Source organism: Coffea arabica, chromosome 2c (genome assembly GCF_036785885.1).
Source record: "Coffea arabica cultivar ET-39 chromosome 2c, Coffea Arabica ET-39 HiFi, whole genome shotgun sequence".
Classification (NCBI taxonomy): Eukaryota; Viridiplantae; Streptophyta; class Magnoliopsida; order Gentianales; family Rubiaceae; genus Coffea; species Coffea arabica.
In genome coordinates this window covers 76,780,641-76,796,462 of record NC_092312.1, presented here as the reverse complement: position 1 = coordinate 76,796,462, position 15,822 = coordinate 76,780,641, and the positions used below count along the sequence as shown (strand labels likewise).

At 37.1% G+C, this 15,822-nt stretch overlaps 2 protein-coding genes across 2 annotated transcripts; both read right to left on the bottom strand.

Moving 5' to 3' along the window:
- Window positions 1-639: 639 nt before the first annotated feature.
- Window positions 640-2,844, bottom strand: LOC113728208 (transcription factor bHLH14-like). The gene has a single exon (XM_027252758.2). It carries the CDS (start codon window positions 2,639-2,641, stop codon window positions 872-874), a length of 1,770 nt encoding a protein of 589 aa, XP_027108559.1. The 5' UTR covers window positions 2,642-2,844; the 3' UTR covers window positions 640-871.
- Window positions 2,845-9,872: 7,028 nt separating this feature from the next.
- LOC113724722 (rho GTPase-activating protein 2-like) lies at window positions 9,873-15,635 on the bottom strand. Its single transcript, XM_072076710.1, has 5 exons — window positions 13,752-15,635; window positions 12,571-12,691; window positions 12,366-12,485; window positions 11,114-11,344; window positions 9,873-10,642 (listed from the first exon to the last, which is right to left on the bottom strand). The coding sequence occupies exons 1-5, from the start codon at window positions 14,384-14,386 to the stop codon at window positions 10,232-10,234; spliced, it is 1,518 nt and encodes a 505-aa protein (XP_071932811.1). The 5' UTR covers window positions 14,387-15,635; the 3' UTR covers window positions 9,873-10,231.
- Between the last annotated feature and the right edge of the window lie 187 nt (window positions 15,636-15,822).

The following is a 15,822-nucleotide window of genomic DNA, read 5'->3' as shown; positions in this document are numbered from 1 at the left end:
TTCTTTTCTTTTTAATAAATATGGTACAGTAGTATTTTCGTTTCAGCATGTGTTGTTGGGACTTGGATGGGGAAGCAGGAAAGCCCGGTCGAGTAAGGATTCTGACCTTAAAAAAAACTCAAAACTAGTGTGGTGAAGTCACTTTGTTCCGTTCCCTCTCAAGGGTTCACTTCTGTCTACAGCATATAGCATAGCATAGGAGCATGGGACGAGTACATACTCCATTATAGTCTGATAGCAGACAATGGCACTACTTTCTTGGGTTGGGTGGTGGTGGGCGGTTGGTTTATATATTTGATCATAAATAAAAGTTTTCCTTATTCTATTTGGTTCCTATCTTCTTCTTCTTCTTCTTTTTAAATAATAATATATGCGTACGTGCGTCGTAAAAAATTGGAAAGAGAATTCATTGAAGCGCAGCCAAATCCTAAACACGTTGGTTGTTTCCCGGGGGAGAAGGAAGGGGGCAGGCATGGATTTGTTTGGCCGATTGAGTCGAAGCATGTTGGCGTCCTTGAGAGGAGCGAGCAACATCATCATCATTCCAAAGAAGCAAAATAATGTTACCATAAAAGTAAATGGAAATTACGAACACTCGGTTAAATGCACAGACCGACAGCTCCCTTCCTGCAAGGCTGCTTCAACACCAAAGACAATCATCATCAAACCAAAAATGAAGAAGAACAAATTAACATGAACGCCCGTCCATGATCCGCGATCCAACCGCCGACGTATACATACATATACATATACATATACATATATACATTACATCAGTGGATTAATTAACGGCAAAAGATAATAAACTGCGGCGGAGCCGGCTAAATTAAGCAGCTTCGGTAGGTAGGCAGAGTGGCGAGTAAAATTGATTCTAGCGATCATCAGTACCCAAGAACCTCCCCAGCAGAGCGGCCTTGAGTCCCTCCTCACTCGCCCAGGCTCCGCTAGGAGGAACCCTGATGACCACATCTTGGAGCATCAGGTCGTTGACGTGGGACATGCTGGCGTGATGGACTCGTAGTTCCAGATCTCGAATTGCATCCATTAACCTGGCTGTCGGGTAACCGCTGCTGTCGGATTGAACCCTCACCATGGCATCCGTCCCGACCATCTTCACTTCAACTTGTACATTGCTGCTCATTCCCCCACCCCCTGAGCACGACTTTTTGGACTTGGGTATGGTTATTCTTTGATCCACTGGCACCGATGATGATGCAGTCGTGGTGCTATGGTTATCCGTGGTATTACCATTGCTATCCGCCACTTCTATCTTCACTGATTTCTTGTTGCCCTCAATCCGTTTCAGCTGTGATTCCAACTCATCCACCTTCCCCTTCAGCTCCTTGATGTAAGCCACCGCATCCGAAAGCAGCGACGCTTTGTCCATCCTGGACACGTTCGGCACCACAGAGCGCAGTGCGTAGAACCGGTGGTTGAGCTTCTCCCTCCGCTGCCTCTCCGCTTCCACATGGTTTAACGGTGTCTCCCTCCCCGTCCCTGCCTTTCTTCCTCTCTTCTTCCCTCCTACTCCTCCTTTTCTCTCCACCTGATGACTCCTCGTTGTTGTCTCGACCACCACCACACAGTCCGAGTCGGAGGATTCTAGAAAGGAAGAAACCTGCGACGTCCCACGTCGCCCAATGCCATGATTATCATCATGTTCACCTCTCTTTTTTGCCTTTTTTGCTTCTTGATAGTGATGATGATGATAGCGATGATGATCTTTTTTGCTCTCCGCCCCCGCAGTGGCTGCGTCCGTCTCTTCTTCTTGTTGATTACTACTATTATGCAAGGGGATGCCCCCCATAACCAAGCCGAAATCAGCGAAAGATATGGCGCCTTCCAGCATCTCGTCGTCCACGGATTCAGGCGCTTCTTCTTGTTGTTTTGTTGTGAGCAGTAGACGAGTAGTAGCAGCGGCAGCAGCATCAGCAACACCTGCGCCTACATCTGCCGCTGGGCCAAACAGAGACTTGGCTTGCTGCACCAAGCCCCAGTTTATGTCTTGGATCAAAGCGTTGGAGCCCAGCTCCAGTACCCCTCCAGCCGTCGGGATGCAAACCAGTGTCTCGATGCCGTGGATTTGAGCTTCTCTAGCTCTCTGGCAGTTGTAAAACTGGAGTTGCTGACCGCCAGTTAACCAGACCAAGTTCCCTGAGCTGAAGGCCTTGCCAGGGGCTCCGTCGTCCGCGAAGAAAGATTGAGCCAAGGACATGACGTAGAACCATTCCGCGTCGGTGACGTCGCAGTCCACAGAGCCATCATCATTTTGGCCATCAGCTGAGGTCTCACCGAGCAAAGCTTGAATTCCTTTCATCACTTTTTTCCTCTCGGATTGAGAGCCAGATCCGCTGCCCGTAGTGGAGGTGGTGTTGCCGTTGTTGTTTTGGGGGGCATCGTCGACGACTTTGGTCCCTTGGAAGTAGCCATCTCCCCAAGCTAACACCACCCGTCCACTCTGGTCATTTGAACTCTGCCAGAAAATGGCGTAAGCCCAGCAATCTGACTGGGTCTGAAGGATGTATTGAAGATTGAGTTGAAGGCTAGAACTGGCAGCAGTAGTAGTAATTGGCCGGCTTTCTTGAGGCAAGGAAGATACCATGGAAGATGAAGATGGGGATGAAACAATCAGCTCATCCATTGCTTAAGATGCTCTCTCTCGGTCTCTGCACTCTAGTCTCTACTCGTCCCTAGATACTACTGATTTTGCTTTACGTTCGCTGTTGCTGTAGTTGTACTACTATGAATGAAAGATAGCGAATGCGTCATCAACTTATTCAGCCATCCTTAATTTCTCCCCTTCGCTCATGTACTGAACTAGTAACTCTCTCTGTCTCTGTCTCTCTCTCTCTGTATATATAAATAGCTACTATGTATGTACGTATATTTCTCCCATTATTGTTGTCAGTGCGAGGCTGCCAGCAACCCCATTCACTGAACCCGTGTTTTTGGACTTGAACCGGACATTGGTCGAATTCAAGGATAGAGGTCAACGAATCCGATTCATTGAAGGTCAAATCGAATGAATTCATAAATATATCATAAATATATATTAATGATATATAATTAAAGTAATATATAAAAATTTCCTTTAAATTGATGGTTTAGAACTTTATACACGTATCCTTATCACTATATCATACAAGGAGGAGTTTAGGGCGAAAATGGTATTTGGATTTCAACTACAACGATTTGGCTATTTTGGGAATATGACAATATTTGAACTGTTATTAGAGCATTAATTATAAGTCATTATAACTAATTTGGTTTTGCTATAATTACTTGGATGTCCTTTCAAACATTTAAAACTAAGAGCAAGTTTGATATGTGACAATGTTTGATGTCCAGTTAAACATTAGGCACACTTGAATTTAGCTTGTGTTTTAACAAAATTATATAAAAGCCCGTCTAATTATTTAATTGTATTAACATCTAAATCTCGTAATTTCTTGAAGCCTTTCTCATCAATTATTTGCAAACTTATGATATATAGATATTAAGACACAATTAATGCTAATTAGTGGAGAAATTTGGTTTATTAACTGTTAACATAGTAACCCCATCTATTCAAATTCATTTCATTTACTTACAATTTTGTTCGACCACAGTCATGCAACCTATTAAATTTAGATCTTACTACATTAGTTACTTCTCTTTCTCATTTTGTAGCAGCTTTCTCAATAGGTATATTTTCTTTAGCCAATTTACTATTTGCTTATAAGAAATTTGTAATCTTGCAAATTATATGTGCGATAATTTTTTAGTATTTTAATTCAATTGTCCATATTAAACAGGCTTGATAGAGATTTGGTATTTGTGGCTTAAGGTAAGTCTATTAGCACAAATTTTTCCATTTACAGATTTGATCTACTTCTTGTGTTGTTTTAACTATTAATTATGGTAGTTTTGAAATTGTTTGCTACTTTATTGGCGGTTACATTTGGACAATTTTTTTACATCATTTGGTTTGCTAATAGGTTTAACTATTTACTTAAAAATATTTGGCTGCAAATCTAATGTACTTAATTACTTTTAATTGTTTCCTTGAATTGAGTGGATTAAAATGCCTTAATACCTTTTTTGAGGTAACTATTCCTTAAAATTAGCGGGTTAGTTGTTGTATATCTTTGCAACTAACTCAAAAAATTGATGTTTCGTAATTGTAATAGAAGAAGATGCTTTGCTATCTCCTACATCATACAATAAATCATAATTGATTGATTGATCAATGTGGAGGTCCTGTGATGATATGTATATGGAATTAATATAAATTCAAGAACTTGGCGTGCAAGAATCGAAATTTCACTAGTAATGATTTCTTCAAGTACGTTAATTGTTCAAATTTCACTTATATAACAAAATAATGTGATGGATTGGTCTCATGTCAAGGTCAAATTCAAACTAAACAGTAGATTTTATTATCTCTAAAATGCATGAACAATTATAAGTAGGTCTTTTAATTTACTAAGTTAGATGTAAAGTGGTTGATCGTATCTTATAATTATATTTCATTGCACATTATTTTTTTGACTGCGTATGTAACTTATGATTTTTCTGTTTAATAACATATAATAAAATTATCATACTTCAATTCTTATACTACGAAACACCAAATAATAATTATTAACCATAATTAATCACAGGCACTAAACTCCCGCAAGATGCCCTCTAATTTGATGAGTTTAGATTTAGTCCAAAAGGATTGCATTTTAAAAATTATAGGTAAAATTGTATTTTAAAAATATGATGGGTTAATTTTATACTTATTAAAATAATATGGGATCAAAATGAAATTGTTAAAAAAAATTTGGAACTACCGAACCTAATGCAACATTAGCCTGATGCCCTTGTTCCTTTTCTTTTCACTTTGTCCTGATTTCTTCGGTCCCGTTTGGATTGCATTTTTTATGAAAAAATGATTGTAGCGATTTGATGTATATGAGGGAAAAAGATAATAAAAAAATATAATCATGAAAAACAACACAATTTTCCGGCAGAAAATGACAATCCAAACAGGTTCATCTTCCTCCCCTTCACCATAACTCTTTTTTTATGGAAACAAGGCACAATGATCACTTAGGCTGAAAAAGCCTGTCACTAAGGCTGGGGGAAAGGCAGAGAAGTCAATTGAGGAAGCTGAGATTATGGAAGATAAAAATGGCCCATTTTACATTGGAGATTTTGGGAGTTTTTATTAAAAACTATTTTATAAAATATTTTATAATTTTTTTTCTAAAAAAAAACTTGCAATAAAACAGAACCCAGGTTGGATGGTGTTTCTTTCCAAATTCAGTATATACCAAACCAATTGTACTTCCATCTATCTCTCGATGTTATAAGAGTGGCATGAAAAATAATATGTTCTTAGTAGATCAAGACCTTGATCCTGAGTCACTTTTACTCATAGATGAGTTGATAAATCTTGTTTGAATTGCTATTTTTTAAAGGTTCTGTAAAAAAAAAAATTGTAACAATTTGATATATGTGAAGAAAAAAGTGATTGAAAAATGTGTTCATAAAAAACCTAAATATTTTTTGTTAGAGGACTACAATCCAAACAAGGCTTAGACTCATGTTTGTCCTTTCTTTTTCTTTTTTTAAATAAAATTTCCAATTTAGTCCTCAAATTTTATGAGAAAACTATTTTAATCCCTTACATTTAAAATCAGTTAAAACAGTCTCTTACATATTAAAATTTTGCCCATTTGGTCCCAAAACTAATTTTTGCTTAATTTACCAATCAAAAAAAAAAAATGCATGCCTACTTTATGTGCCTATAATTTCCAAGACAAATTGGCATGCTCAAATTTCATTTTAATTGTAGATGTAACCAACCTGTTATTAGAATATGGCATAAAGAAATAGTAAAAAGAAGATAGTTCCAGTATTAAGGTCTTCATTGGTGCACAAATTGATTGTATACCACTACTAATAAACACCAGAATAAACAATATTAATTAGGCCAAGAGCAACCTCTCAAATGAAAACTTTAACAATTGGTTGATCAAAATGAGGATTCTAAATTGCATGAGCAATAACTTGTATGTGTAAAGAATTTGATGGATAAAAATTGAAGGAAATGAGTGGTCATGTGTTATTTTTTCTTCTTGTGAAAGGAAACAAATTATATTTCCATTTTGACCTTGAAATTATAGGTACGCAAGATAGGGAAGTACTTTTGGGTGGAAAACAGAGCAAAAATAAGCGTTATGACCAAACACACAAAATTTTTATATTTCAGGGACTATTTTAGTTGATTTTAAATGTGAGGTACCAAAAATGTTTTTTCTCGAAAATGTGAGGAACCAATTCAGCAATTTTTTCTTTTTTTAAGGAACAGGGTTTTATCAAAAAACATTTTATTGCAATACTTATTTAGAAAAATGTAAATATGAGATTTAAGAGATGATTGCAATATGCATTTGGAGTTTTCCAAATATAAGTTTTGAAAAATTGCACAAATCATCCTTTACTTATTGCATAGGTTTAAATTTAATCCCTCAAAATGAAAATAAGCTATTTTAGTCTCTTACATATAAAAGGTGATCATTTTTTATTCTCCAATACCCTTTTCTAGGCAATTTTAATTGGAATGTGTTCGAGACCCACTACATGTTCTAAATTTAAAGGGCAAATTTGGCAAATCCATTATTACATTGATCCAAATGTAAAGGACCTATTTCCTCCGTCTTCCCCTAATAGGGCCAAAACACTTAAAAATATATTTTTTTCTCGAATCCCAAATGAAACCTAGCAACAGAGTGAAATCAATTCTTCAAGAAACGACAATTGAGGGTTGAAAATAATCGCTCGACGTTTGAATCAAGCAGAATGGAGTAATGGAGGGACGAGATGCGATATACATCTTACATTATAGCGCGCAATAGACATCTTAGGTTGTGTTTGGATTGCATTTTCCGTCATTTTTCATGGAAAAATTACTGTAGCGATTTGATATATGTGAGGGAAAAAGGTGATAGGGAAATGTGATCACGGAAAACGATAATATTTTCCGACGAAAACCTTCAATCCAAGCAAGGCCTTACTATTTGTCTTTTGGTTCAAATGCATTTTTTTTTAAACTTAAAAAGAGTTCTGATAACCATGGAAAGTGTAATTTTTCATAATATTTTATCATGATTTGGGTGGCATGAAATAGGATTTGCATTTATTTTAATTGTAGTCCCTATGTGAGTGCTCCATTATAAAAACCTCCATCGAGGTTTATGATATTATCATTTGCCACTTTCAAGTTTTTAAAAATCTTACTTGCCTCCCCTACTTTAAGCTTTTCATAACATTTACCAACCATTTCAAAATAAAATATTAAAAAAACTCATTCTAGGAGAGAGATTATAATTTCATTCCAAATTTTGCATTTTGTAGTCTTACTTCTTAGTATAAATATGCAAGTATATTAATAATAATTTAAGATCAAAAACAAAAAAATATGAATGTCTAATTTTGATAGGACAAAAGATACTGTGTCTTTCAAATACAAAGAATTAATATTTAAAAGTTTATTTGAGATTTTTACAAGTTACAAAAATATTGATTTCTTTATAATAAAAGGTTTTGAGTTAATTTAAAGAGCTTATAAACAGTTTATTTTTTAAAAACATTTAATTTTTTATCCAAATAAATGGTTTGAAAACTAGAAAAATACAAAATGATAAACATTACATATAAATCTGTTTGTGCTATTTTCAAGCTAATGCAAAAAATTATTTTCATTATTATAAAACATTTCAAGTTATTTTTATTAGTATTGTAAAGTATTTATAATTTTAAATATTTTAATAACTCTTGTCCAAACTAATGACAAAATAAAGGGTCTTTCGACCCTATTATCAATTTTTAAATTTTTGTCAAAGAACCACATCAATGAAATTAGAAAATATTAAGAGATAGAATTAATATGTTATGATAATTAAGAAAACATAAGAAAAAGAAAGAATTTCAAATGAGATTATATTCTCTCTTAAAATGAATTTTTAAATATTATATTTTGAAATGGGTCTCAAATATTACCAAAAACTTAAAGTAAAAAAAGCAAGTCAGATTTTTTTAAAATTCAAAAGTACCAAGTGATACTGTTAAAAATTTTAAGGGAAGTTTTCCTAAAAATTATCCCATATTCTAATCACACCATGGTTCATGATTCTAATCCCGCACCCTAGTAGTTTAGGGTACGTAGGAATGGATGGTTAAAAATAAAAAAAAAAAAAAAAGAAAGGAATTTACGCCACGATGTAGTAACTAGTGCAAAGGCTAAGAAAGAAAAACAAGAACTAGTAGTCTTAAAGGTTTTTTTTTGTATTAAAAAAAGGCCCTAGTGCAGAGGCTGAGTCATGAAGTGTACGAACCATACGTGGAGGGACGGGGGACCCATTCGGCTATTTTGTTATTGGTTAGAGCGGAAAGAGCACGTGAAGCGAAAGCGATCGGGGCCTGGAGTGACGTAGCAATTGGTGGCTAAATAAGAGTGGGGCCTTTGATCGGGGCTATCATTGCCTTGTTCCTTAGACGGACTCAATTTTGTCAAGTTTCGGCGAGGGATTTCAGATTTGGCCTCGTGTCTGACCCCAACAGCCCCGGAGTTAGTGGTGTCGGAATTTGAATTATTCCAAATTATTAAAAAAGACCTTAATTATATTTTTAGAATTTTTATGTTATTTTTTTAGGAGATAATTGCAGACACTAGCACTCACCTCTTCTTCTATGATTTAAGAAATAGCACTGATCTCTCCCAGGAGGAAATTAGGGCTTACTTACAAAAGATTGTGGGAATTTACCTTTATATTCTAATTTTGCAAAAGAAACCTTGCTTCTTGTCAACAAATTAAATAACTAATTAAACTACTTGTGAGTGTTACTTTCACATATTTAATTTATGTTAAATACAAAACTTACTAGTTTCCTTTCATAAAAATATTAGTGTAACACTTTTTGAATTTTACTTACAAATATTTATGTATTTAACATAAATTACATGATTCAGAATAAAATGCTCATAAAGAACAGGCAGTTTGTTCATGTAATGGAGGAAAGCCATAAAGAGTGGATACTTTATGGGACAATTTCTTTTTTCTTTTTTTAAATATTTAATTAATGTTAAATAAATAACCTACCAGTTTTCTTTTGGTAATAATATCACTATAACACTTTTTGATTCCAAACATTTATGTATTTACTATAAATTAAATGTTTGAGAGTCACGAGCGTATATTTTTCTTCAAAACAACTTTTTATTATAAGTAAAAAATTTCGTATTCGAACCTCTCATTAACGTTATTTTCTTTTTTTAACTATCCAATCCATCTCTCATTCCATCCCGCTACTACAACATGTCACGGGTGAATCTACTAGCGGTAGTAGTAGTAGTAGTAGTAGTAGTGCATCAATAATTGCACGTGTTGGCAGATGAGAACACAAAGCCAGAAAGGGTGTGAACTGTGAAGAGCGGGAAACAAGACGGAGGAATACTGGATTTACACGGCTCACGTGGTCGTTTACGTTTGAAGAAGTCGTGTCGCGGGCAAATGTACAGCTTGGACTTGGATCGATATATATATATATGTATGTATGTATGTATTTTGTCCGTTTTCCAGCAGGTTCATTCAACGGGTAACAGTTTGAAGTTGTGATTGAATTAGTAGAAATCTGGTGTTCAATTCATTCCCCTTCTTTTTGCGGTTCTGGGCCACCGCACCCTAAACAACAAACACGGCAGTACATACAAACCAAAAATCCAAGGGGAATGAACCCGTACCCTTGATGTGCCTTGATGTGCTGCAAGCCAATCGACTCTTACTTTCCACTCTAAAAGCTCATTCCCTCTTCACTGCCTTATCCTATTCTTATTAATTCAATTAGGAATTCATCAAAATTGATTAAATAGAATGTAATCCAATATATTATATCTAATACAAAGATAATGCGATAATAAGAAAGTTTTGATTCGCAATGCTTGCTTAAAGATTATTTTAAGCCGCTACTCATAAAAAATTAATTTTTTTAACAAACAATACTCTAATCCCTAGCAACTTCAGTGTTTCAAACGTTTATCAAGAATCTCGACCATGAACATAAAATCATAGATCTCGGCGTGACTCGTGAGCGTAGCAATTTCTTCACGCCCAGGCTTCTCCCCCTCTTCTAGTATTTCTACAATTCCAACACCCGCACTTTTCTTATGTGGTTTACTTAGGTGCAACACTCGCCCCTTTATTCAAACTTCCATGTTTTCCAAACCATCATCTCGCAAACCACTTTCCAGATCATGCATAATTGTTGATATCCTACTTGGAACGGCTTCACGTTCCTGCTTGGCATCACTCTTGCTTTTGAAGTTCCACTGATCCGCTCTGGCAGATTCTGTGCGGTCAAAAGTCCCACTTCTGAAAAGTTCACCAGTGCCAGGTCCCTCGCTGCAATCGCCATAAAGGCCCCGGTGGCATTGTATCAATACACCTGAGTCTGAGGAATATGCGTCCTTGTGGGTCGGAGAATGAGTAGCCGATGATGGTAAAGTCATCCTGGAAGCAGATTCTTCTCTCTCGCTCTGAGTTTTGATTATCAGTGCCTTCAGGAAGTTCATAACTTGGACGGCATGAATTAATGCAGTTAGTGGGTCGGCCATCTGCATAAAATTTCAATAGCATCTTAATTAAACAACTCACACAGCTAAACTTCAATAAACTAACAGAAAAGCATACAATTCTCTCGTGGATGGTCCTAAGGACAGACAGACATGGCAATGATGCCAACACAAACACAGCAACACAATCAAACCCATCTCAAGCCCCAATCCAGGACTATACGTCGGCCTAAGTTTAAGCAAGTGTTTAGCTTGCCTAGAAGTCAATCGCTGATGATAAGCAACTAAAAAGCTGTATCCCTAACTTATTTCCTAGAGCAAATTATTCGTAAAATCGTTAACAGACCTCACTCCAAAGCTAAAGAAGCCTCCGATATTCTATCGTCTAGAATGCTTAAAAACAGGAAACAAACACAATTTGTGAAGCTGGGATGAAAATTTAACCACAAAAGAAGGGAAATACATTAAACAAGCGAAATCTAAAATATTTATAGCGTAGAAGCACCAGCGCACCTGAGTCATATTTGGAGCAAACACCATAGCAATGTTCCGTGCATTCATTTTGTTATAGTGTTCAAAATCCACAATATCTGCCATCAAATTGATTGCCCAATCAAGCAATGCAGCTTCGGTCTGAGGAAGTAATTTCACAAGTCGTGTGCACTCTTCTTCCGTGTTGCAATGCATCACTTGTTCTGCAGTCAGAGAATCAAGAACCCCAGTGGGGAGTTCTCTAAACCAAGCCTGAAAATTCACCGGGTTTCAAAAATCATTATCAGGTAATACCCAAGGAATGCCCAACAAATCTCACAAAGGCAAATAAAAGTTACATCAGATTACTAAGAGAGTAAGATATGCCATAGTTATATTCACAATGGATTAAATTCAGACCAGAAAATTTTGGGGATGGGATCAAAAATCGCATTTCATCTGATAAAAAACTAACATGAAAACAATTGCTGCTGCCAAAATTAGAAGAGGACAGAATGGTGCCTTAGGCTATGTCAGATCCAACCAAGAAAGTTCAACAACTAGGCTACCCAATACATTCATTTGGTAACTACCTCTTTTCTCTTTTCATCCAAGATATGTTTAATTTCATTTAAAATTTTATGCATCAATATTATTTGATAAGCAAGCCATGCATCCAAAAAATTCACGTTGCGTACAACAACTTAACCACCAATTCTTAGTAGAGGCTTAATATAGATACCACACTAAATTAACTGGTTTTCTAGATTATCCAACAAGATCACAAAAGACTGTTCCTTCAGTTCAGAAGGTTGAAAATTTGCTGTCCACTCACAAATAAAATTGTCTGCAAAACATTAGATAGGAAATTTAACAGAGAATAATTCATTGATTTTGAGAAAATGCGAAAAATTAGGCATTCAGATCATTGACTGTCAATTAAAGTTTGGTAGCACGTTCAACTTTAGATGTACCTCCTTCTGGTTCACAAGATTCACTTATACACTTCTAACAGTCTGATAGCATTTCACAGTTTCAGTATTCTTATAAATGCTTTGACATCATAGGGCAGTTGACCCTTTTTGTAACTATCAAGTTTTAATGATATAATACAACGCCATTTGACAATATATATATATATATATATATATATATATATATATATATATATATATATATATATATATATATATATATATGTGTGCTTTGATATCACATAATGAAAGCCACTTTTCTGGAAAGTATTAGTTTTCTTGTAAAGGCAGAGGAATCTGAGATATTAACTTGACAACACCTTTATTAAGCCTGCCAAACAATGGACATCGATGCCACATGGGACAACACCTTTATTCAACAGGTTTCGAACATTTTCTGCTTGACTGTTCTCTGCATTTATTCGGAATATTCCTTCAGCCTTCAAGCAAAGCAGGAAAAATTACGTCAACTATTTTCAAATTTTTACAGCAATCATCAAAAGTGTAAGATAATAAAAACAATACTCTTAGGCCGCCTTCTGAGTACAAACGATTCTGCATCATCAGAAGAATTGTCGGGACACTGTTTCCTCTGTGATCATAAGAACACTGCATTGACTGGGCTGAGACTCCAAATACACTTGCACTGCAAATGGGGCAACAGGGTAAGAAGGGAAAAGAAAATCATAGATGAAGTGCCAGACCAAGCTATCTACGCGAGTAAAGCAGGAATATGGTAAAACTGCTACTGTGCTCTAATATCACAAGTGCAGATTGGAACCACTCATTAATATCAGTGAAAACCCATGCCTCTTTGGCTTATCCCTAGGCTGATAGGGCACCCAAATAACCATGAAATTTACTGAATTTAAAAATTCTGAATAGAATTTCTAGGCGAGACACAAACAAGAAGGTTAGAGAAACCTTCCTAACCCCACCCCCCTCTACTTTCCAGTCCTTCCAACAAGAGCTATCATGGCGTTTTATGAAGTCCGGTAAGAGTTAGAAACAAATTTACTTCCAATATCCAAGAGAACAGGGAAAAGAATGGCCATTCCCAAATTTACATTGCAACAAACAGTGACGGTAGTGAAAGATAGCGTGGAATATGAATTTCTGGATGACATTATGGAAGCATCTACCAGAGCACCCTTTGATAATATGAGCATCACAATTAGTGAAAAAACTATCCCAGTATCGCCTATACATCTAGATTGACTGGCAATAGCAGTAGTAACACAAACCAAATAAATCGAGCCAAAGAAAAAAAATTTTGTCATCCAATTGCTTATCAACTAGTACTATTGGATAAGATCCCTGAGTATTGAAATAGCATTTGTGGGAGTCATTAAGTGCACTAGTATATTTAGTAGAAACATGACAGGTGACTAACAGTAAAATCATCTGACCACAAAACCATACATGCGCAAGGCAGTGAAACACGGCAAGCAAAGAAGATAGGATACTAGTAGTAGTAGTGAAAAAAATACTTTGGAAAGCAGATATGATCTCAGATCCACAGCAGAAATCAGGCTCACCTGTCAGATGTGTTATTTGTACAATGATCTCTTGGGAATTAAATGAAGAAGAAAGTGAAGCGAGCAAGAATCTAATGCTACAGCAATAAGTAAATACATTGTATTAACAAAAAAAAAAAAAATTTTTTTTTTCTTTTTTGGATGATTAGGTTGAAACAAAGAGGGGACCTGGCGCTGGGGACGATGTTGCCGCGGGGGAGATGATACTGGAGGTCGCGGGGCAAGCCGAGAAAGCCATGGAAGGGATCGAAGGTGACGTGGGAGACGTGGCGGACGTCGGTGGGCCAGCCAATGTCGAGGTGGTTGGAGGAGGAGACGTCATCAGCAGCATCGGTGTCAAGGTCAAGACCGGTACAGGTGACCAAGAGAGACTTCCTCAGAGCCGCGACCACAATGGCCAGTAACCCCCCGGGAGGAAACTGACCATCATCAGGATCACCACGGTGATGATGACGACTGGTGCTACTGCAGCTCTTGTGTCTCCTGCTGCTCCTGCGCTCTTCCAACCCAATAAATGGCGTCGTAGCAGGGCTGTGATTCTTTTTGACGAGGAAATACCCATCCTCCTCTTCCACTCTGTCTTGGTAGTAGTCGTCGTCGTCGTCTTCTTCTTCTTTTTCGTCGTCTTCGTCCTCGTGGTGGTGGGGGTAGCGAGAAGGGGTGGGAGGGGATGTTGGTCTGAGGATGTCATCATGGGAAGGAGGAGGAGCGATGGGGGTGGGGATGAAGGGAGGTAGGGTGCAAGACTTGGATCGGAAAAGCCCACTCATTCTCATGTGCGGTGCTATCGATGCTGCTACCATAGCAGTCCCCTCACTACTCTTTTTTTTTTTTTTTTGCTGCTAAATTAATTACTCCCTAGGGGCGTTTTTGTTTTTGAACTGGAAATGTGATCGATTAGTAAGCAATTTGGGTGGATGGTGCGGAGTTAGTATATGCTAGCATCTATGTAATTGAGTATATACTACTAGTAGAATTGCAATGTTGTTACTACTACCACTCCAGTTTACCAGAAGAAGAAGAAGAAGAAGAAGAGCACATTTGCACAAAAGTAATTGGGGGGATGTTTTTTTGAGATGGTCAGTCGGATCAAATAACATTTTTCTTTTTCCATTAGAAGACAAAAAGATTAAAAAGAAAAGTGGGGGTTCTGATTTTGGTATTCAATTTGTTTTCGTTTTGGCATATCATAACATAACATTATGTAACATAGGTTGGTTTTTTTCCAACAATAGTTAAGAGGAAATCACAAACCTAATTTCACCGTGAAACCCCAAAAGCCGGTTGGTTGTCTTTTACTGAATCGACACACAAATGGACGGACTGACAGACAAGCGGATTAGATGGCAACCCAACACAGAGCAGACTGCAGAGAGGGGCATTTGGCTGGGAGTGGCTCTCAGACTCTACGTACTACTGCTTGCCACTGGCTTTGCATTTGGCATTGCGAGCTGTGATTTCTGCGAGAGAATGGAATCCCACACAACTCACAAATACTCAAGTCGCATGCCGGCATCCTCTCTCTCAATCAAAGGTAACCAACCAATGAGGCATCCGATCTACCAATTTTTTGACGACTGATGATTCCTTCTGCTCTACAACTCGTCGTCACATTCAGGATTCAGATGTATGTACCCCCGGGATCTTCTCTTTAATTGTAGAGTAAATAATTGCTCATTCTCTTTAATTTGGCCGGTGGTAACCGGTAAGGAGGGACCGAAATTAATTACTAGTATTCACAACTCTTCTGCGGTGTCTGGAACTAAGAAACCCATACACTCATTCATGCATATGCATATTTCAGCATTTGACTGGCGACTGATTGTGCACTTAAATGCGCTTAAATTTACTCGAATCGGTAGCTTCAAACTGTAATTGTGCACTCGTACTTAATTCAATGCCCCTTAATTTCCGGGTTAACATTATTGAAATGTGCTGGTAGGCTTGGCTATGCTCTTGGCATACATATACTGTAGGCGTTAGTGCATGCGTGCTCGATCTGCCTCCACTTCGTTACCACGCAAAGTCCGAGGGAGGGTGTGTTGAGGTTGACGGACTGGTACCGCCGTCTCCCTCCTCCTGCTCCCCCCAACTCTGTCCATTACCATGCCAGTAGTAAATCAAATCATAGGTGGGTGAGCGGTACCAAATGGTGCATCATAACCCATTAAATAGTAAAGTTATTTTGCACTCTACTTAAATATTAAAACTACACATCAATCACTGAAATGTTCATTAC